The sequence below is a fragment of the Symphalangus syndactylus genome, chromosome 1 (assembly GCF_028878055.3).
Source record: "Symphalangus syndactylus isolate Jambi chromosome 1, NHGRI_mSymSyn1-v2.1_pri, whole genome shotgun sequence".
In the NCBI taxonomy this organism is placed as follows: domain Eukaryota; kingdom Metazoa; phylum Chordata; class Mammalia; order Primates; family Hylobatidae; genus Symphalangus; species Symphalangus syndactylus.
Genome location: NC_072423.2, coordinates 95,845,968 through 95,868,347, shown reverse-complemented (window position 1 = coordinate 95,868,347; position 22,380 = coordinate 95,845,968). Strand labels below are relative to the sequence as shown.

General features: G+C 55.1%; 1 protein-coding gene across 2 annotated transcripts; it reads right to left on the bottom strand.

Annotated features, from left to right (window-relative positions):
* Window positions 1-1,783: 1,783 nt before the first annotated feature.
* On the bottom strand, window positions 1,784-22,301 carry RHOD (ras homolog family member D). Of its 2 annotated transcripts, XM_055269876.2 has the most exons (5): window positions 16,204-22,301; window positions 7,162-7,249; window positions 6,296-6,405; window positions 3,264-3,398; window positions 1,784-2,362 (listed from the first exon to the last, which is right to left on the bottom strand). In XM_055269876.2, exons 1-5 carry the CDS (start codon window positions 16,333-16,335, stop codon window positions 2,195-2,197), a joined length of 633 nt encoding a protein of 210 aa, XP_055125851.1. In that variant the 5' UTR covers window positions 16,336-22,301; the 3' UTR covers window positions 1,784-2,194. The 2 variants fall into 2 exon arrangements, with proteins under 2 accessions (XP_055125851.1, XP_055125852.1); XM_055269877.2 differs by lacking the exons at window positions 6,296-6,405; window positions 7,162-7,249.
* Between the last annotated feature and the right edge of the window lie 79 nt (window positions 22,302-22,380).

The following is a 22,380-nucleotide window of genomic DNA, read 5'->3' as shown; positions in this document are numbered from 1 at the left end:
CAAGTGATTCTCCTTCCTCAGCCTCCCAAATAGCTGGGATTACAGTTGCCAACCACCATGCCCAGCTAATTTTTTTGTATTTTTAGTAGAGATTGGGTTTCAGCATGTTGTCCAGGCTGGTCTCGAACTCCTGACCTCAGGTGATCTACCCTTCTCAGCCTCCCAACGTGCTGGGATTACAGGCGTGAGCTACCACACCAGGTCCCACTGAATTTTTAATCTAACCTGCTCAGGGATGGGAAACAACTTTTCCCAGCCTCCATTTCTGGCCTGATTGCTCTTCCCCTAAGCATACCCTGCACCCAGAATATTCTTCCCTATTCTCCCCAAGCCTAGTGAGCTTAACCTAGCTCAGACAGCTCTCCTCTGTAACCTCCCTGTGTTCCTGGAACCCTTGATGGGTTTTTTGCTGTTACGTTTTTTATGCAGACTTCTTGCAGATTTTTCTTCTTGCACGAGCCTCAACTGCTCTGAAGTCAGAAGTCAAGATCCTTTTTTTTTTTTTTTTTTTTTTTGACAGAGTCTCGCTGTGTCACCCAGGCTGGAGTGCAGTGGCATGATCTCAGCTCACTGCAACTTCCACCTCCCAGATTCAAGTGATTCTCCAGCCTCAGCCTCCCGAGTAGCTGAGATTACAGGGGCGTACCACCACATCCAACTAATTTTTATATTTTTAGTAGAGACTGGGTTTCACCATGTGACCACCAGGCTGGTCTCGAACTCCTGACCTCAGGTGATCCATCCGCCCCAGCCTCCCAAAGTGTTGGAATTACAGGCGTAAGCCAACACACCCGACCACTTTTTTTTTCTTTTTTTTTTTCCTGCTTTGTAGCCCAAGCTGGAGTGCACTGGTGCAATCGTGGCTGGGACAGGTGTGCGACAGCACCTGGCTACACCTTTTTTTTTTTTTTTTTTTGAGAAGGAGTCTCGCTGTGTTGCCTGGGCTGGAGTGCAGTGGTGCGATCTCTGCTCACTGCAACCTATTCTCCTGCCTCAGCCTCTGGAGTAGCTGGGATTACAGGTGTGGGCCACCACGCCTGGCTAATTTTTGTATTTTTAGTAGAGATGGGGGTTTCACCATGTTGGTCAGGCTGGTCTCAAATTCCTGACCTCGTAATCTGCCCACGTTGGCCTCCCAAAGTGCTGGGATTACAGGCATGAGTCACTGTGCTCGGCCCTGGCCAAACTGTTTGTGAGCACTTAGTGCGTGCTAGGCACCTACTAAGCTCTTTGCATGTGTTGGTCCTCATGACCCTCTTACTCATCCAAAAGCTCCATGGCTTAGTCTGTGATCCATTTCACAGGTGAGGAAGCTGAGGCCCAGAAGAACTTGCCCAAGGTCATGGAAGCAATAAAGCTGGTTTGGATCCAAGCAGTCCTATCCCAGTGTCTAGATGGGGTGGGCTTTTACCTGCCTTGGAACGTGTGTATAAAACCACCTTGAAACAAGAGGCATAGGCCGGGCGTGGTGGCTCACGGCTGTAATCCCAGCACTTTGGGAGGCCGAGGCGGGTGGATCATGAGGTCAGGAGTTCGAGACCAGCCTAACATGGTGAAACCCCATCTCTACTAAAAAAAATACAAAAATTAGCCAGGTGTGGTGGCAGGCGCCTGTAATCCCAGCTACTCAGGAAGCTGAGGCAGGAGAATCGCTTGAACCCAGGAGGCACAGGTTGCAGTGAGCTGAAATGCACCACTGCACTCCAGCCTGGGCGACAGAAGGAGACTCCGTCTCAAAAAAAAAAAAGAAAAAAGAAACAAGAGGCACGACACAAATGACAAGTGATGTCGTTTTCCTTGTTACAGTTACCAGTATGACAGGTGGGAAGGGGCCGGGTGTGGATTCTGGCAGGAGGGACCTGAGAACCTTAGGTCCTGGCAGGTGCAGCCCTGGGAGCAGCCACGAGGGGGCATCAGGCTGCACAGGCGGCTCCAGGATGTCGGTCCGCGACCGGGCGTAGGGGTTAGTGAGTGATTCTCGGGCACCGCAGGACGAGCCCTACACAGAGCAGGTGGGCCCAGGAACCCCCTTTCTCAGTCCAGGACTCCCAGGCCTCAGGGCCTGGCCTTGGTGGCGCCCATCTGTTGCGGTGCAGTTCGGCGGTCACAGCCTAGGGACCGGGTCCAGCCCAGCCAGCTCAGCAGCAGGTCAGCGCCCTGCCTCTTCCCGCGTCACTCGGTCGGCCCGAGCCGCTCAGGTCACCACGCAAAAGCCCTGGGTAATCCGCCGCCAAAAGTTGCGACCGCGGCTGCTGAGGGCCACCTCGGCCGCCTCCTGGAAGACGGCGTGGACGTTGTCATGGAGCCGAGCCGAGCACTCGAGGTAGGCCACCGCGCCCACGGACCTCGCCATCTCTTGGCCCTAGAGAGAGAGGTGGATGGGGCTGCCGTGAAGGGGGCACTGGGCAGGCCTCACGTCCTCGCTTCCTTCCCCCGGACAAGAGTGGAAGGTGGGGTGTGCAGAGCACCCACGGCTCCCGTACCCCTGCTTGCCCAAGCGCCCTCGTGCACTTCGCACTTCATCATGTTTCTTTTTCTTTTCTTTCCTTTTTTTTTTTTCTTTCTTTCTTTTTCTTTTTTTTTTTGGGACGGAGTCTTGCTCTGTCGTCCAGGCTGGAGTACAGTGGTGCGATCTCAGCTCACTGCAGCTCCTCCAACTGGGTTCAAGTGATTCTCCTCCCTCTGCCTTCAGAGTAGCTGGGGCTACAGGCACCCGCCACCACACCACCTGGCTAATTTTTTGTGTTTTTGGTAGAGACAGGGTCTTGCTATTTTGCCCTGGCTGGTCTCGAACTCCTGACTTCAAGTGATCCACCCACCTCGGCCTCCCAAGTGCTGGGATTACAGGCGTGAGCCCCTGCGCCCAGCCAGCCTTCCTTGTGTTTTTAACTTCCATTCTGGGCCTCTTTGCCTCTCAAGGCACCAAGAAATGAACTTCTCATGAACCCAGGCATGTAGCGGAGAGGGACCCACAGTCTGAATATGTGGGTGCCTGCCTGGGCCCCCTCTCTGGGTCTCAGATTGGTGGTGGAACTGACTCTGATATGCCTACTTCCTTGTTCTCCCTTTTGCCGGTGGAGGCTCCCAGCATATTCTAGGGACCATTTGCAAGTGCTGGAAGTTTCTGACCTCTGACAGCCTCTAAGACGACCCCAGCTCTGACCTACACCCTGAGCGTTCTGGACGCCTGGTGCCACTGAGAGGCATCCAGAGGTCCCCTCACCCAGTCCTCCCCAACTCCCACCTCGGGCTGGGTTTCCTACCCTGTGGTAGGTCACAGGCTCCAATCCATTTCTTCGGAGCTTGTTCACCAGTGATTTGTCCTTGCGCAGGTCAGTCTTGCAGCCCACGACGATGATGGGTACCTTCTTGCAGAAATGATTCACTTCTGGGTACCACTGCAGGGGGGCGAGGGGGCGTGTGGGGGGCATGTGTGAGCCCTGGAGAGTACTGGTCCTCTCAGTGGACCACTCTCTTGCTCCCCAGCCTGAGCTCTGATATTGATAATCAGCACAGCCAGCATCTAGGGAGAAACTATTTGGTACCAGACTCTCATCTAAGAATTTACACGTATGGACCCATTAATTCCTCAAGGCCCCAGCAGCAAGTTCACAACGAATCCCACTGTACAGGTGCAGTAACTGAGGCACAGAGAGGCGATGTAACTTGGCCTTGGCTGGAAATGGCAGGATTTGAGCCTGGGGGTGGGGCTCAGAGCCCTGCTCCTGCTCTTCTAGAATCCTTCCTCTCTGCAGGGTAAGGGCCCTCATGGACACCCACCAAACTGAGCAAAACATATAAGGAAGTAAAGGATCCTTTAAAAACAAATCTGGGCCAAGTGTGGTGGCTCACGCCTGTAATCCCAGCACTATGGGAGCCTGAGGCGGGTGGAGCACCTGAGGTCAGGAGTTCGAGACCAGCCTGGCCAACACAGTGAAACCCCGTCTCTAGTAAAAATACAAAATTTAGGTGGGCATGATGGCGGGTGCCTGTAATCCCAGCTGCTCGGGAGGCTGAGGTAGGAGAATGGCATGAACCCGGGAGGCGGAGGTTGTAGTGAGCTGAGATCGTGCCACTGCATTCCAGCCTGGGCGACAGAGTGAAACTCCATCTCAAATAAATAAATAAATAAATAAATAAATAAATAAATAAATAAAATAAAATAAATCAATCAATCCAGGCTGTGCTCGGTGGCACACGCCTGTAATCCCAGCACTTTGGGAGGCTGAGGCAGGCAGATCACCTGAGGTCAGGAGTTTGAGACCAGCCTGGCCAACAAGGGGAAACCCTGTCTCTACTAAAAATACAAAAATTAGCTGGGCATGGTGGCGTGCACCTGTAGTCCCAGCTACTCTGGAGGCTGAGGCAGGAGAATCGCTTGAACCCAGGAGGCGGAGGTTGTAGTGAGCCCAGATTGTACCACTGCACTCCAGCCTGGGAGACAGAATGAGACTCCGTCTCAAAACAAACAAACAAACAAAAACATTGGCATCAAACTACCTCATTCCTGGAAGCAAATGGAGGTCCCTGGAAGCCTTTGTGGGGTCCCTGGCAGATTCTCCCCACCCCCCCATCCACCAAAACTGCCCATGAGAAAGGTTTCCTTGGTGGCTCCCACTGAACCCAGCAGTGAATCCTCTCTTTTTTGAGACAGAGTCTTGCTCTGTCGCCCAGACTGGAGTGCAGTGGTGCGATCTCAGCTCACTGCAACCTCCGCCTCCCGGGTTCAAGCAATTCTCCTGCCTCAGCCTCCCAAGTAGCTGGGTTATAGGCATGTGCCACCACGCCCGGCTAATTTTTGTATTTTTAGCAGCGACGGGGTTTCACCATGTTGGTCAGGCTGGTCTCAAACTCCTGACCTCAAATGATCCACCCTCCTCAGCCTCCCAAAGTGCTGGGATTACAAGGCATGAGCTACCGCACCCAGCCACCACCAGTGAATCCTTAGCCCTGCTCCTACCCATCCCTCGATAGCCCTGACCCTGGGCATCACTCCCTCCTACGTGACTGAGCCTGCACTTCATCCCAGGACCCCACTCTCCTGGCTGTCCTAGGTCTTATGGGGCCTTGCCCTCCTCCTCCTCTCCCTGGGGTTCAACCTGTGGTCTTTCCTCTCCTCTAACTGCTCTCCCTCCCCGGGCAGCCTCCCCCAGGCTTTACTGCACCCGTAGCTTCTAAATGTGCGGCTGCATTTAGGCTGCCCAGCCGGACTGCCTGCTCAGAGGAACTGCAGACGCATGCCTCGCACTGCCTGCCGGACACCTCCACTAGGATGTCCCACTCCCGAACCCAGCTTGCTCCTTCTCATCCTGGCCAAGGCCAACTCCACTTTCCAGCTGCTCTGGTAAAAACTCCTCCCTCCCACCCACATCCAATCCAACAAGAAACCCCAATCATCAGCAAACTCCACCTTCTAGACCGATTCAGAATCAACCCCCTTCTTGTCACCCCCACTGCTAGCACCCTGGTCCCAGGCACCACCATCTCTCCTGGTCCCCAGTGCCCAGAACAGCACCAGAACATATGTGCTCAATCATTCCTTCTGAATGAATGGGCGGAGCAGCCTGCCTGGGTTCAAATCCCAGTGTTACCACTTTAATAGATGTGTATCTCTGGATGAGTGACTGGATCCGGGAATAATACTCCATAAGGTTGGCCGGGGGAGTAAATGAGTAAATACATGCAAGTACGAAGAACACTGCCGGGCACGTGGTCAGTCCTTAAAATTGTCGCCATTGTTATTGCTGTTGTTGCAAATACTGTCATGGATTGTACCCTGCGGAACCTCGGAGGCCCTGGCAGCAATGGGTGAGGGGCTGTGCCATGGCTAAAGGCAGCTGGAGCAGAGGAATTCAAGGGGCCACATCCCCGATGCCCATGAGCAGCCTCTGAGAACCAGCAGCCACGCAGAGCTGCTGGACTCTGACTTGACGGTTCATGCACCTCGGGCAGGCACAGGCTGGGGAGATGCAGGAGCCTCTGGCTCACCCAGCAACCTCAGGCAGAGCCGCAGTGGGAAGAGCCACCGTGTTCGGAGTCTGCAGCATAGGGTAGGCAAGGAGCACTGTACTGGGCGTCAGAAGGGCAGATGCTGCCACCAAATCCCTGTGCCAGCGACTCTGGGCAAGCCACTGCCCCACTCTGGGCCTCAGTTTCCCCATATATACGCCAAAGGCTCTGGAATCAATATCATTTCGGGCCTGCCAAGCTCTGACCGTCAGCTGGGTCAAGGGTGGGTGGCAGAGTGGAGTGGCCTGGCTATGGGGGCTATGCCTCCCTGCCCCCCAGTACCTACCCGGTTAAAGACGTTGTCAAAGCTGTTCGGGCTGGTGACATCGAAGCAAAGCAGCAGGACGCTGGCATCAGGGTAGAACAGGGGCCGCAGGCGGTCATAGTCGTCTTGCCCTGGGCAGAGTGGGGGTGGTCACTGCCTTCAGGGCTCCTGGCCCCTGTCAGCACCGCCTCAATGTCAGGAGGTCACCTCGTCAGATGGGGAGCTTCTGGGGACAGGGCCTAGTTTTTTGCCTCAGAGTCTGGCACAAATTTGGCTCTGAGGTGGCTACTCCATGTGAATGCCCCCTTGGGGGCAGTGCTCACCTCTGCCTGTGGGATGTCTGGAAGGGATGGCGGGCAAGGCAGAGGCCAGGCCTGGCACCGCCTGGAGGAACTGGGGCCAATTGTTCAGAAGCCAGCTTTGCTCTGAGCTTAGGAGTGAGAAATAAGGGGTAGGTGGGAACCTGGCAAAGACATCTTAGCCCGTCCAACTAAGAGGGCTGCTGGGAGGCCCTGAGTTTAGCTTAGAGCTCACCCTGGTATAGGCAAGGTCAGGAGGCTGGAGGGCAGAGGCCATGGACAGACAGATCCTACAGAAACTAAAAGCAGGGTGGAGTGCTCAGAAGGCCAGGAACATTCCTGAAAGCAAAGTGCTGGACTCCCGCTTGCCTCCAGGACGTAGCAGGTGGCCCTGGGGTGCTGGGGGTGCAGGTGACACTGCTGCAGAGGCAAGGAGGGCTCAGACTCCTGGGCCCACTCCTGGCCCGCACCTGTCCCTTGGAGACTGGCCGGCCTCCCTGGTTCAGAAGGAAGCAGAGCAGAATCTGTCCCAGGCATCTGGGGCCCAGGGAAGCCCCTCCCACCCTACCCCCGCCCATGCACACCCACCTGCTGTGTCCCAGACGTGGAGGTGCACAGGTTTGCCTTTCACTTGCAGGTTGACCATGTACCGCTCAAACACCGTGGGGGTGTAGCTCTGAGGAGAAGCAGGGCAGTGGAGGCTGTGAGGAGGCTTCAGAGAGGCATGGGGGACTTGGTCTGTCCACAGCGCTGCTCCCTCCTCGGGGGTCAGTGGAGTGTAGTTGTTTGTGAGAAGCCTCCTCCTTGGCCTGCCAGGGGTGGCGGCCTAGAGCCTGTCTGCTTTTGCAAAGTCCTGAACCTCCCCAGCTTTGTTCTCAGTTGTGAAATGGGAATATTAAAAGTCCCTACCAGTCAGGCGCCATGGCTCACACTGTAATCCCAGCACTTTGAGAGGCTGAGGTGGGCCTTGAGGCCAGGAGTTTGAGACCAGCCTGGCCAACATGGTGAAACCCTGTCTCTACTAAAAATACAAAAATTAGCTGGGAATGGTGGGCCTGCCTGTAATCCCAACTACTCAAGAGGCTGAGGCACGAGAATTGCTTGGGACCGGGAGGTTGCAGTGAGACGAGATCGCACCACTGTACGCCATTTTAGGTGACAGAGCAAGACTCTGTCTCAAAACAGCAACAACAACAACAAAAAGGCCGGGCGCGGTGGCTCACGCCTGTAATCCCAGCACTTTGGGAGGCCGAAGTGGGCGGATCATGAGCTCAGGAATTTGAGACCAGCCTGACCAACATGGTGAAACCCTGTCTCTACTAAAAATACAAAAATTAGCCAGGCGTGGTGGCACATGCCTGTAATCCCAGCTACTTGGGAGGCTGAGGAAGGGCAATAGCTTGAACCCAGGAGGTGGACATTGCAGTGAGCTGAGATCACACCATTGCACTCCAGCCCGGGTGACAGAGTGAGACTCCGCCTCAAAAAAAAAAAAAAAAAAAAAAGTCCCTACCACAGTGCCGCTGTAAGGATTCAGTGAGATATTCCATGCGGAGCCCTTAGCCCAGGGCCTGGCATAAAATAAGCACATCTACATGCCAGCTACTGTTATTTTTATCATTGCCCTCTGGATGGGGGCAGGGGACTCCCATTTTTCCTTTTTTTCAGACAGGGTCTCCCTGTGTTTCCCAGGCTGGAGTGCAGCAGCTATTCACAGGCACCACAGCTCACTGCAACCCCAAACTCCTGGGCTCAAGCAATCCTCCTGCCTCTGCCTCCCAAGAGCTGGGACCACAGGCACACGCTGCTGGGACTCCCATTCCTGAGCCTTCATTCATGTTGTCCCCCCTTCCTAGAACAACATTAACCTACATGTTTATTCATTCCTTGCTTTGTTCATTTGTTCATTCATCTACTCATTCAGCAGCATTAGCACCTTCTCTAGGTCCAGTTCTGGACACTGGGAAGCAGGCACCAAAAGACTCAATCCCTCTTGTAATCCCAGCACTTTGGGAGGCCGAGGTGGGCGGATCACGAGGTCAGGAGATCGAGACCACGGTGAAACCCTGTCTCTACTAAAAAATACAAAAAATTAGCCGGGCGTGGTGGCGGGCGCCTGTAATCCCAGCTACTCGGAGAGGCTGAGGCAGGAGAATGGCGTGAACCCGGGAGGCGGAGCTTGCAGTGAGCCGAGATTGCGCCACTGCACTCCAGGCTGGGCGACAGAGTGAGACTCCGTCTCAAAAAAAAAAAAAAAAAAAGACTCAATCCCTGTCCTGGGGAACTCACAGCTTTTGGGGTTCCTCCTTTGCCTCTCACCTCTCACAATCCAAACAAGACCGCTATTAAATGCTACCTTCACCTTTCTGGGATGCCTTTCCTGATCCCTTACCAGAATGCCCCAATGCGCCCTCCACCTTTTTTTTTCTTTTTCTTTTCTTTTTTTTTTTTTTTTTTTTTTGAGACGGAGTCTCACTCTGTCACCCAGGCTGCAGTGCAATGGTGTGATCTTGGCTCACTGCAACCTCTGCCTCCTGGGTTCAAGGGATTCTCCTGCCTCAGCCTCCCGAGTAGCTGGCATTACAGACACGCGCCACCATACCTGGCTAATTTTTATATTTTTAGTAGAGACGGGGTTTCACCATGTTGGTCAGGCTGGTCTCGAACTCCTGACCTCATGATCTGCCCACCTCGCCCTCCGAAAGTGCTGGGATTACAGGCATGACCCACCGCGCCCGGGCTTTTTTATTTATTTATTTTTTTGAGAGAGAGAGTCCTGTTCTGTCACCCAGGCTGGAGTGCAATGGTGTGATCTCTTGGGTCAATGCAACGACTGCCTCCTGGGTTCAAGTGATTCTTCTGCCTCAGCCTTGTGAGTAGCTGGGATTACAAGCACACGCCAGCACACCCGGCTAATTTTTCTACTTTTAGTAGAGATGGGGTTTCACCATATTACCCAGGCTGGTCTTGAACTCCTGACCTCAAGTGATCCACCCGCCTCAGCCTCCTAAAGTGCTGGGATTACAGGCATGAGCCACCAGGCCCGGCCTTTTTTTTTTTTTTTTTTTTTTTTTTTAAAGATAGGGTCTCACTCTGTCACCCAGGCCTGAGTGCAGTATGGTGCGATCTTGACTCACTGCAACCTCTGTCTCCCAGGCTCAAGTGATTCTCCTACCTCAGCCTCCCGAGTAGCTGGGTTTACAGGTGTGGGCCACCATGCCTGGCTAATTTTTCTTTTTCTTTTTTTGTAGAGACAGGGTTTTGCCATGTTGCCCAGGCTGGTCTCGAACTCCTGAACTCAAGCAATCCACCCACCTTGGCCTCCCAAAGTAATTTTTTTTTTTTTTTTTGAGACGGAGTTTCGCTCTTGTTGCCCAGGCTGGAGTGCAATGGCATGATCTCGGTTCACCACAACTTCTGCCTCCCAGGTTCAAGCAATTCTCCTGCCTCAGCCTCCCGAGTAGCTGGGATTACAGGCATGCACCACCACGCCCAGCTAATTTTTTGTATTTTTAGTAGAGACGGGTTTTCTCCATGTTAAGGCTGGTCTCGAAATCCTGACCTCAGGTGATCCACCTGCCTCAGCCTCCAAAGTGCTGGGATTACAGGCGTGAGCCACCACGCCCAGCCCCAAAGTAATTTTTTGTAGAGATGGGGTCTTGCTATGTTGCCCAGGCTGGTCTTGAATTCCTGGACTCACACGATCCACCTGCCTTGGCCTCCCAAAGTGCTGGGATTACAGGTGTAAGCCACCACGCCCAGCCCAGTGCCCCAGGTTTGGGCCTTTCTTCTTTGTCCTGCCTGGGCTTGGGAGGAGGTCACCCAGGACAGAGACCCCTTACTCCAGCCCTGCCCAGCCTAAGCTCACTGCTGCCTTTCCATGAAGGTGAGATGAATGGGCAGCAGGCCAGGTTTTGTACACAGATGAAAATGCAGGAATGAAGAGGGAGCTTTTGCAAGATGGGTTTGCAAAACTCTGCCACAACCTGTGCCCTCTGCTCTGAGGGGCATGCTGGGCTGCCTGCTCTTGGGTCCCTAAGCCTCTACTGCCTGCTCAGGGCTGGTTGATGGGGCCACAGTCTGGGGGGCCCCTATCCTCTTCCCTTCCCATGCCAGGTGGGGCCCACACCTGCCCATGACTCAGGAGAATTTCACGCCTGCCTGCCTGCCTGCCTGCTGGCCCTCTGAGTCAGGCCCTGGCCAGCTGGGAGGGGCAGCACCTGAGCAGTGGGTCAGCACCATCCTCCAGGGAAGCTGCAGGGAGTGGGGTGGGGAGAAAGGCAGGTCCCAGAGTGGGCAGCTGAGGAAGATGGAGAAGTCGGGATAGCCTTGAGGTAAGGGCTGGCTCCACCCCAGACTCTAGACATGCTGTCACTCCCTCTACCAAGAGGACCAACAGGAACAGACAAGGGCCTCACCTACCTCTCCATCCCCCTTGCCTGCTCAGGGTGCCCTCCCTCAGGCCCTTTGCCTTTGCCAGGGCAGTGTGACCTGGTAGCTAGGAGCACTAGCTTTAGGTTTAGATGTGCCTGGCTTAAGACCCACCTCCGGCACTCACCAGCTATGTGTCCTTAGGACAGTCTCCTCACTGGTTAAAGGGGGAGAGTGTCACGCCATGATGTGGGAGGGAGGATGGACTGGCAGGTGAGGCCCCAGCATAAATGCTCACCACTGGGAAAGCTGGTGGCCAGGGGCAGTGTCCACACAAGGCCCCGTCCATCCTTCCAGGTGGTGACACTTTCTCCAGTGATATGGATTGGCTGTGTGTCCCTGCGCAAATCTCATCTCGAATTGTAATCCCCATGTGTCAAAGGAAGGACCTGGTGGGAGGTGATTGAATCATGAAGGCAGTTTCCCCCATGCTGTTCTTGTGATAGTGAGGGAGTTTTTTTTTTTTTTTTTTTTTTGACGGAGTCAGGCTGGAGTGCAGTAGTGCGATCTTGCTCACTGCAGCCTCTGCCTCCTGGGTTCAAGTGATTCTCCTGCCTCAGCCTCCTGAGTAGCTGGGATTACAGGTGTGTCACCATACCTGGCTAATTTTTTTTTTTTTGAGACAGAGTTTCGCTCTTGTTGCCCAGGCTGGAGTGCAATGGCACGATCTCAGCTCACAGCAACCTCTGCCTCCCAGGTTCAAATGATTCTCCTGCCTCAGCCTCCTGAGTAACTGGGATTACAGGCATGTGCTACCACGCGTGGCTAGTTTTGTATTTTTAATAGAGATGGGGTTTCTCCATGTTGGTCAGGCTGGTCTCGAACTTCCGACCTCAGGTGATCCACCCACCTCGGCCTCCGGAAGTGCTGGGATTACAGACGTGAGCTACTGTGCCCAGCCTAATTTTTGTACTTTTAATAGAGATGGGGTTTTACAATGTTGGCCAGGCTGGACTCAAACTCCTGACCTCAAGTGATCTGCACACCTTGGCCTCCCAAAGAGCAGGGATCACAGGTGTGAGCCACCACTCCTGGCCAATAGTGAGGAAGTTCTCAGGAGATCTGATGGTTTAAAAGTGTGGTGCTTCCCCCTTCTCTCTTTCTCTCTCCTGCTGCCACATAAGAAGTGCCTTGCTTCCACTTCACCTTCCACCGTGATTGTAAGTTTCCTGAGGCCTCCCCAGCCATGCAGAACTGTGAGTCAATTAAACCTCTTTTCTTTATAAATTATCCAGTCTCGGGTAGTTCTTTATAGCAATGTGAAAATGGACTAATATCCCCAGCCCCTCCGCAGCCTCTGACCTTTGTCCTAGAGTAGGGGCCTGTTATTGTGAAGAGCATTGGTGCCCTTGCATCTGAGCTCCCAGCTTGACCACCCACTCAGTCACCTTCTTGATCTGAGCTGCAGGGCAGCCTGCTGGAAATCTCTTGGGAGACATGTTTCAGTGCTTTGCAAATGCCCATGGTAATGACACCGTCGCCCACCATTCTCTAAGGATCTTCTGTGTGTGGCGGTGTACTGGCACCATCTTCGATCCTTGCAAGCTCGGAACGTCAGTACAACCTTCACTTTCTGATGATGCCCAGAGAGAGGAAATGACTTGTTCAAGGTGACACAGTGAACAGCTGGCTAGTGACAGAGCCAGGTCTTTCTGGCTGCAGAGACCAGGCCCTGACCTCAGCCACCTGCCTTTCCTGAGGTTACCAACTCCAGTTCCTGGAGACGGAAAGGGGCTGGGTTTCCCCTCTGGCTTGTAACTGTCACAGCCCTTTCCCCCACTGGGGACGTTATCCTAGAGACTCTGTCTGTACCTTTTGTTGTGTTGTTCTTTGACCCCCAGGCAGGGTCACCCTCTGTCCATGGGACCAATGGCACCTAATCTTATCTGTTAAGCCGTCCTCAGCCAGAAAAGAAGGGCTGGGACTGTGCTGGACAAGGACAGAGATGACTCAGGCTCAGGTCTGCCCTCCAGGGGCTCACGGACAGAAAATGGATCATTACCAAGATGGGGGACCTGGCTCAAGAGGGAATGTCAGGGTATCCCTGGTTAGGACACCCATGGGAGTCCAAGTGCGAACCAGGAAGGACTCAGGGGGCTCTAGCCAGCAGGGCCAGGTGCTCCCTGCCACCTCCTATCCCCATGCTGGTGTGGGGGCTGCTAGGCTTTGAACCTGTGGGAATGGTTGCAGCCCCAAATGCCAGCCAGGACTGGGCAGAGGCTGGCACCCCAGCCTGGGGCTCCCCCCTGTCCTAGGAGCTCTCTCCACCTTGCCCTCCCCTGCTGCCCTGAATCCAGGGTTGGGCCACAGCCGGATGAGGGTCACTGAGGTCCCTCCAAATCCTCAGGCTGCTCTCAGCCCTTTGCTGTGTGCAGGAAGTCTGGGAGATGGGACTCAGCCTCCTGGCTGCTGGCCCCTTGGGCTTCGAGGGCTGCCTGGAGGAAGAGTCTGGTGCTAGGGACAGGGGCAGGAGAAGGCCGGGTCCAGCAGGCAGAGCACTGGCGGCTGTGGAGAAGGCCCTGGTCAGGAGTGGGAAGACCTGGGCTCTAGATCAGTGCTGCCACTGCTGGGCCATGTGCCCCCAGGCAAGCCTCTGGGCTCTGGACTCAGTTTTCTCGTCTGCAAAATGAAGCCCTTCCAACGCTTACACATTGTGGGTTCTTTTACTTTATTTATTTAATTACATATATATATATTTTTTGAGACAGAGTCTTGCTCTGTTGTCCCCGAGCTGGAGTGCAATGGCGCGATCTCGGTTCACTGCAACCTCCGCCTCCCGAGTTCAAGCGATTCTCCTGCCTCAGCTTCCCGAGCAGCTGGGATTACAGGCGCGTGCCACTATGCCCGGGTAATTTTTTTTGTATTTTCGGTAGACATGGGGTTTCACCATGTTGGCCAGGCTGGTCTCGAACTCCTGACCTCAGGTGATCCACCCGCCTTGGCCTCCCAGAGAGCTGGGATTACAGGTGTGGGCCACTACACCCGGCCCATTGTGGGTTCTTTAAATGAAGAGGACTCTCCTGCTCTAGGGAACCCGGGACCCCCAGACAGGGGAAGAGCCTGGACAAATCTGGCCCATTTTCCTGGTGATAAGCATGCCCTCCCCCCACTTCTGGCCAGCCCCAGCATGTCCCTCAAAGCATTCACATCTTATCAACTGTAAGAGGCCCATTTCCACATCATAACTGCTCTGAAGTTGGGATGGTCTCATCATCAAGGACATCTCAGAGCTGGTGGTGAGGCATCAGCCCTCCAGCCCCCACCCATCAGGTGCCTTCCCCTGGCCCTGGGCCACCTGTCCCTGTGTGGTACTCTTCCCCAGGTGCCCTCATTGTTGGGTTCCCATGGGCAGCATCTAGGGGCCCAGAAACATGTTTCCCCCCACTTAAAAAAATGTATCACTGGTCAAAGGAGATGACACCAGCTCCACAAGCTACTAAGCGAAAGTGGCTCAGTGCCACTGCAGCAGAAAGCACATGGGCCAAGGGTGGGAGACAGGCAGACAGACATCATTGTGATAAGAACTACAGTGTGATAAGAATGGGGTAGGCCCGACCCATCCTGCTTGTGCTCAGATGCCCCGGCACCTGTATAACCCCAGGGGCTTAGAGGATGCTGGGAAGAAAAGGAGGAGGAATGCCAGTTGCGGTGGCTCACGCCAGTAATCCCAGCACTTTGGGAGGCCGAGGTAGGCAGATCGCTTGAGGCCAGGAGTTCGAGACCAGTGTGACCAACATGGCAAAACCCCGTCTCTACTAAAAATAAAAAAATTGGCCGGGTGTGGTGGCTCATGCCTGTAATTCCAGCATTTTGGGAGGCCGGGACAGGCGGATCACGAGGTCAAGAGATCGAGACCATTCTGGCCAACATGGCAAAACCCTGTCTCTACTAAAAATATACAAAAATTAGCACGGTGGCGCGCACCTGTAGTCCCAACTACTCAGGAGGCTGAGGTGGGAGAATTGCTTGAATCTGGGAGTCAGAGGTTGCAGTGATCCGAGATTGTGCCACTGCACTCTAGCCTAGCGACAGAGCGAGACTCCGTCTCAAAAATAATTAAAATAAAATAAAATAAAATAACATAAAAATCAAATAAAATAATTAAAAAAATTAGCCAAGCAAGAGAATTGCTTGAACCCGGGAGGCGGAGGTTGCAGTGAGCTGAGATTGTGCCAATATCACTCCAGCCTGGGTGACAGAGTGAGACTCTTCTCAAAAAAAAAAAAAAAAAAAAGAAGAAGAAGAGATGCTGGAAGCAACTCCATGGACTCCCAGGACAACAGGGCTGAGAGCCAGCAGAGCAGGGACCGCCTGGTGCCCGTGGAGTCTGCCTGGGCAGTCAGTGAGCATGTCAGGAAGGATTAACAGTGGGCATGCCTACAGCACCAAGGACATGCCAGGTACCGCATGGGAGCTGCCTATCAGCCTCCCCTGGGCTCCACCTCACCACTGCCCTACAGTCCCTCTACCCTATGGGGTTGCTGTGAGGAAACTGAGGCTCAGAGAAGCTAAGCACGTTACAAAAGGACACGGGGCTCATAAGAGGAGAGCAGAGACGCGGGCCCACAGCTGAGGCTACAGCTGGCGTGCTCCCACCCTCCAAGGCAGAGCCCATGGCATGTGCATTCCAGCGGCAAGAGCTGGAGGGGAGACAATGTTTCCCAGGAGCGACATGTGCCAACTCTCCGTGAGTCCTTCCTGTGCGCAGGCCGGGGCTGAGTGCTTGACGTCTATTAACTCGCTGTCACAGTGACCCTGTGCTGTGGGCACTGTCACTCACCTGTGATGTAGTTAGGGATATAGGCACAGCGGGGTTAGGGGACTTGCCCAAGGGCACACAGCTATAAGTGGCAAAGCCATAATTTGAACTTAGGCAGTCTGGCTTCCAAGCTCTCAGGCTCTCTTGGCGGAATTGTGCGGCCAAGTGCTGTCTTAGGATCTTGTGTGCACCCGGGTCGCCTCACTCAGTCCTTGTGACACCCCTCCCCGGTAGATGCCATTCCTCCGGCTTTACAGATAATAACACTGAGGCCTTCATTCCCAAAGGCTGCGGCGGAAGAACTCTGCCCTGGACCCCAGGCCCCGCTAGGAGACCCCTCGGAGGCCGGGGTAGGCGCACAGCCTGGGCCGCTCCGGCACGGACCTGTACACCCGGGCGCGCTAGCGGAACCGGGCGAGGCGGAGGCGCGGGGCACTCACCTCGGGGAAGGCCCCATCGGCGAAGACCATCAGCAGCGACGTCTTCCCGCAGCCGCCGTCGCCCACCAGGACCACCTTGACGGACCGCACGCCTGGTGGCGCCTCCTCACCCGCGGCCTGGGCCGCCGTCATCCCGGGGCCGGGCGCTGAGAGGGCGGGCGGGCGGCTGCGGCGCAGAGACCCAGACTGCGCCGGGCAGGCCCGGCGGGGCAGGAATGTGGAAGGGGCGGGGCGGCGGGAGGAAGTGCGAGCCGGACGCCCCGAGAGCCAGGTGAGAGGCCCGGGCGGCTGGGCTGGGGCCCTTCCTCTCCAGGCCGTCTAGGCCCCTGAAGAAACGCTGCCCGAGCACCTACTGTGAGCGGGCCGCGCTGGGGCCACGGGAGGTCGGAAGGGAGAAGACAAACAGCGGGACCACGACAGTGCGGACGGGGGTGTGCTCAGGGGCTGGGTCCCAGATCCCAGGCAGGAGCCAGTGACCTTTACTGAATGAATGAATGAATGGTGCATTTCCCCAGGGGTCTTAGGACGCAGCACAACACAGGCGTTTCATGCCAGGTGGGAAGGGGATGACCCCCTTCACTGGCCCCAGCAGGCCTGGCCTGCCCCCCTCCGCCAGCACCAGGAAGCTCTGCTGCAGGTGGGCAGCCACCTGACACCCTGGCTGGCCACGATCTAGGGAAAGCGATGGAACCTTCCCTCTGTAAAGTGTGAGTGTTTCTTATTATTACACCATGAGATGTCCCCCTGGTGCCCAAGGGCCTGGGGACCCTGAACTGTTTAAGACAAAATCCAGGCCCTGCCTTGAAATCCCACAGCTTAGAATGGTAGACACGCAGGACATCAGTGTGATCAGAACTACAACGGGAGTAGGGACAGGCAGCGGGACGGGAGCAGGGGAAAGGAGCTCCTCGCCCAGGTTGAGGGAGTCAGGAAACCTTTCAGAGTCTTGAGGAAAAAGTGAGACACAGTCAGATGGGGGAGGGAAAAGGTGTTCTACAGGAGAGAGCGGCACGTGCGAAGCTGCGGAGGCCGGAGCGGAATGCTGCCCCCCCACCCCGCCCCCGCAGAGGGTGAGGCTCCCTTGCACAGTGATGCAGCAAGAGGAGCTGGTGCTTGCCCAGTGGAGCACTTTGGATGCCAGCAGTAAATCCAGCATTGAACTGGGAACTCATTGTCACCTGATCTCTCCAATTCTCCTAATGGCCAGAGTTGAAATCTTTTAAAAATGGGCACAAGGGTCTTCCCAGATCTTGGACTGAGTGTTTCTATTGAAGCTTAAAAGAACAAGGGGCAGACGTCATTAGGTTCCCCCCAATTTATGCTGGTCATGACATCACTCCTTATGGAGTTCCAAGTCAGGCAGGTGAAAAAGCACCTTCAACCTCCTTTAAACTCATTGTGGTCTAAAGAGGCAGCCAGGGTAGGAGTCACTAGGTGGAGAGGCAGAGCCCAGCTCCTTGACTCCTCTGCCCAGCTCCCGCTCCGGGCTGTGGTCTGCAGGCTGGATGGAGCCCCACTTGGAGAGAAGGAGCCTCCCCAGCACAGCTCTGCCTTCCAGGTGCCCCTTCCTCCCCGAAACTGCCATAGGGCTCGGCAGTGACTTGACACTGGGCTGGGCAGGTAGCTCCTGAGCAGGGCTCCCCGCCCCAAGGAGTGGTGAGAGGGGCCCCACCCCCTCGGATCAGCTGTCAGCATCTTCCTCCCCACTGCTGCTGTCATCAGGCCTTGGGTGGCAAGGCTGGAAGGCAGGTGGGGCCAGACTGGGGGTGGAGGGAGCCGAGAGTCAGGCAGAGGCGTTTGGCCTTGGTTGCTATAGGGATAATCTCTGTAATGACACACTTGATGTTTGTCATGCTGTACAGTTTCACTGAACATTTCCTAATAATAACAACACCCATCAATGGATTGCAAGCCACGTGTAGGCACTGTTCCCTAGGAGGTAAGGACTCTTAGCTCCATTTCACAGATGAGGAGCCTGAGGCCCAGAGAGGCTAAGTCGTTGACTAACATCCACAGCTAGTAAGAGGCTGAACTAGAATTTGGATCCAGGCATGACCCCAAAGCCAGGTGGTCTCCCTCCATCACTCTTCATCTGCACAATTGCAATTTCGTTCAGCTCTCAGACCACGAGGTGGACCAAGCAGAAGACCTGCTTCCCCCCATTTTACAGATTTGGGAACTGAGCCTCAGAGAGAGGCAGAGGGGTGTCTTAGACCAGCAGGACACAGCCAGGATTCAATCTCCTGACGTCAAGCCCCAGCCTCCGCTTCCCCGCCGTGCTTACGTTCCTGCAAGAGGGAACTTAGTCACCAGGCCACAGAAATCAGCTCTTGTCGGCAGGGAATGTCCCTGAATCTCAGACATTGCTGGACCTGGGACCATACTGTTTTCCTGGAATTTATTTTTAGAGTGGTGGCCCAGGTCACACAGTCTGCCTGGCCAGGGTACTGTTTACTGTTTTAGTGTTTACTGAGGCTTCTCAGGACTTGCAGCCTGTGGGAGACTTAGGCCCCTCGAGACCCCACCAACCACAGGCCCAGATCTGTGGGGTGCCCAGCACCGGGCCTACTGCCCTGAACCCTTCAAGGGAAGGGGCCAAGGCTCACCGTACCCCCTAGAGGCGTGCCTCTCTCAGGCTGGCACCCAGCTGTGGCTTAGGACGGTATGTGCAGTTGATCGCCTGGCCAGACAAACCAAAGGGACAAGAAGGAAAAAAACAGAATGAGGAAGAGAGGAAGGAAAGAAGGAAGGATGGACGGAAGAGGGGCTGGCTTACAAGAATAAACAAACTGAAGAAATGAATAAAGGAACAAATGCTTGCATGGATGACAAATACCACATGTGACATGAATGGGGAGTCTGTGGACAGGCAACCACTCTCCAGCCTCTGCCTACTCCAAGGCCCTCTGGCCCCACCCCTCTCCCCATTTTCTCACATCCCACCCCTATTCTAAGGCCAAATCCTGTGCGGTCCTGATCGCGTCTCCACTGCCCTCATGTGGTTGCTCAGCTCCCTGCACCGTCATCACCTGGGGCCGCCTCCCTGCTTGGGGTTCCTGGCTTGTGGGTGTGGGGTGTTTGTGGATGGCTGAATGAAGGGGAGAGATACAGTCTTTCCCCTTGGAGTGGCTTGGCAGGGTGCATGGGCCCTGGTGTGTAGCTCCCGAAGCTCTTGGTTCTGTGTGCATCCCCCGTCCTCTGCTCTCTCTCTTTTTTTTTCCATGGAGAGTCTTGCCCAGGATGGAGGGCAGTGATGCGATCTCGGCTCACTGCAACCTCTGCCTTCCAGGTTCAAGCGATTCTTCTGTCTTAGCCTCCTGAGTAGCTGGGATTAGAGGCACCTGCCACCACGTCCAGCTAATTTTTGTATTTTTAGTAGAGACGGGGTTTCACCATGTTGGCCAGGCTGGTCTCAAACTCCTGACCTCAGGTGATCCACCTGCCTTGGCCTCCCACAGTGCTGGGATTATAGGCGTGAGCCACCGCGCCCAGCCCCGGCCCACTTTCATCCGAAATACCGGATCCCAAGAGCCTTTGCTCTCAGCCTGAACTCCTCCACCCAAAGCCTTGACCTCACATTTACTGAGCACCTACCTGCGCCGGACACTTGGCGCATGTCATTTCATGCCATCCTATGAAGTATGTTCAATTCTTATCCTTTGACAAGTGAGGAAACTGAGGCCCAAAGAGGTTGGATAATTTGCCCAAGGTCCCGCAGCTAGTAAGCAGAGAAGCTGGGATTTGGACCCAGGCCCTTGGGCTCTGGAGTCCATACACACAGAATCTCCAAAAGTCAGAGGTACAGGGCTCCTTAGAGGCCATCTTATCCAACACCCCCATTCTTCAGATGGGGAAACTGAGGCCTGAGAAAGGAAGGAACTTACACAGTAAGTGAGCAGCAGACTCAGCTCTACGCCAGGTGGAACCCAGAGGGCCTCTGCTCCCAAGTTTCCTTTTGTCTAGCCTGCCCAGACAACTCCAGCCTGGCTGCCACCTAACTGGGGCCCCGGGCCACGGGGACGTGCCCTCCTGCCCTGGCCTCCTCTCCCTGCCAAACCATTATTGATCTTTCAGGGTGGGACGGGAGGGCTGATAATAGCGTGGGAGGGGTGGAGAGAGAGGAAGTCTGGTGGCCCCATCTTGGTGCTTATTTAGGCTTTTGATTTGTCCCTTTGGGGGTCTGCAGGCACAGACAGATGGGAGAGAGGAAGGGAAGTTTGGAGCTTAGAGCTGCTGCTGACCGTGATGCGGTGGCTTGCTCCGCTTCTCCCACATGCAGGCCTGGCCTAGGCAATGCTGCTGGGCAGGTCAGAGACCTCCACACCTGTCCTCTTCGGTGGGGCTCCCAGACAGAGGGGGCCTGGGACCCTGGAGGCGTGTCCTTGGGCCCAGGGCTGGAGGAGGGGAGATGAAGGGGTGGGGAGGGATGGGACCCTGGAGGTGGGGTGGCCTGAGAAAGGAAAGAAACAGGTTGGGAAGATTACAAGAGAGAAGAAGGAGGCAAGACAGCTTCTCAGAGCCTGGGTTGTCCCAGATTCTCTCCAGAAAGGCACCTCGGTTTGAGTCCTGCTGAATGAACCGAAACCTAAAGGCAGCTCAGAGGCCTCCTGCCTGCCCCTCCTGCCACTCACTGGCGAGGGTAACATCTACTGATGTCCCTCTGTGTCACCTCCAAAGCTTCTTAGAGTGACCCCTCCCTCCTTTGGACCTACTCCCGCTCAAGACCCCACCATGGCTCCCCACTGCCAGCAGGACAAGGAGCTTCTCCCTGAGCTTGGACACACAGCCTCCACAGCCCAACCCCACCTGGCCTCTCAAGCCTCAGCCCAGCTGTGTCTCCCCAGACACTGTGACACCTTTGCTCAGGCAGTTTGAGACCCCTCTCCCTCCTCCATGTGTACAGTCCCCCTGCTGCAAAGCCAGTTCTCATGCCTCTACCTCCTCCAGGAAGCCCTCCCTGGTCTCTGCCCCTCTTACAGGCTCCTGCCACAGCCTGTCTCATTGGTTGCCTCAGAAGCTCTTTGGAGTCAGTCCCTGCAGTGGACAGGCCTCCCGGGAGCTGCTGGGAATTCTCCATCAGCTCATCCTTATCCATGCTGGATGTCCCACGCTTGTGATCTTCCAGGGGTGGGGAGGGGAAGGCATTAGCCTGGGACCCAGGGGGGTTTCTCTTATGCCCTCACCCCTACCTTCGAGGAGCTGGGGAAGGGGGCATTGTTGCTGAGTGATCCAGGGCACTGGCTCTGTAGCAAAGACAGGCTGAGCTTGAGTCCCAGCTCTGTGACTTTCTGGCTGTGTGGTCTTGGGCTAGTTACCTAACCTCTCTGAGCTCTTTTCCACATCTGCAAAAAAGGGGATGGCAGCAGCACTTACTTTGAAGTGTTGCAGGCTGAACACCAGCATTCGCTGAATATGGAAGGCCCTTCTCCCCTTCAGAACTCCCCCTTGGCTCCCTTCTTCCCACCACGCTCACTCCCTCCACAATCCCTCACTTTGTTCTGGCCAAATGGATACACTGGCCAAGTTTTCGCCCCCTTGTGCCCTTTTGTATATGGGGTTCCCTGCCAGGAAGGCTTCTCTTGCTGTGTCTACCTGATCTCCTCCTTTTGGCCCTGAAGCCTCAGCTGAGTGTCACCACCAGGAAGCCTTCCTTGATACTCCCAATCATCCTACTCTATCCTGCCAGAGCTGGCTCAGTGGCCCCTCCTCTGAGCTTCCCAAGGAGTCTGATGCATTGGTCCTTCCTTTTTTTTTTTTGAGACCTTTTTTGGAGTCTTGCTCTGTCGCCCAGGCTTGAGTGCAGTGTTGCGATTTCAACTCACTGCAACCCCTGCCTCCCAGGTTCAAGTGATTCTCCTGCCTCAGCCTACCGAGTAGCTGAGATTACAGGCACGCGCCACCACACCTGGCTAATTTTTGTATTTTTAGCAGAGATGGGGTTTCACCATGTTGGCCAGGCTGGTCTCGAACTCCTGACCTCAAGTGATCTGCCCACCTTAGCCTCCTAAAGTGCTTGAATTACAGGTGTGAGCCACCATGCCCAGCATGCATTGGTCCCTGTGATGGTCTCCGCAGCAGACAGGGGCCTCACTCCCCTCTGGGCACCCGCTAGCAGGAAGGAGGGTGCACAGTAACCCATAGGAGGCCTGAGTCCCTGATTCCTAAAGAAGAGACGAA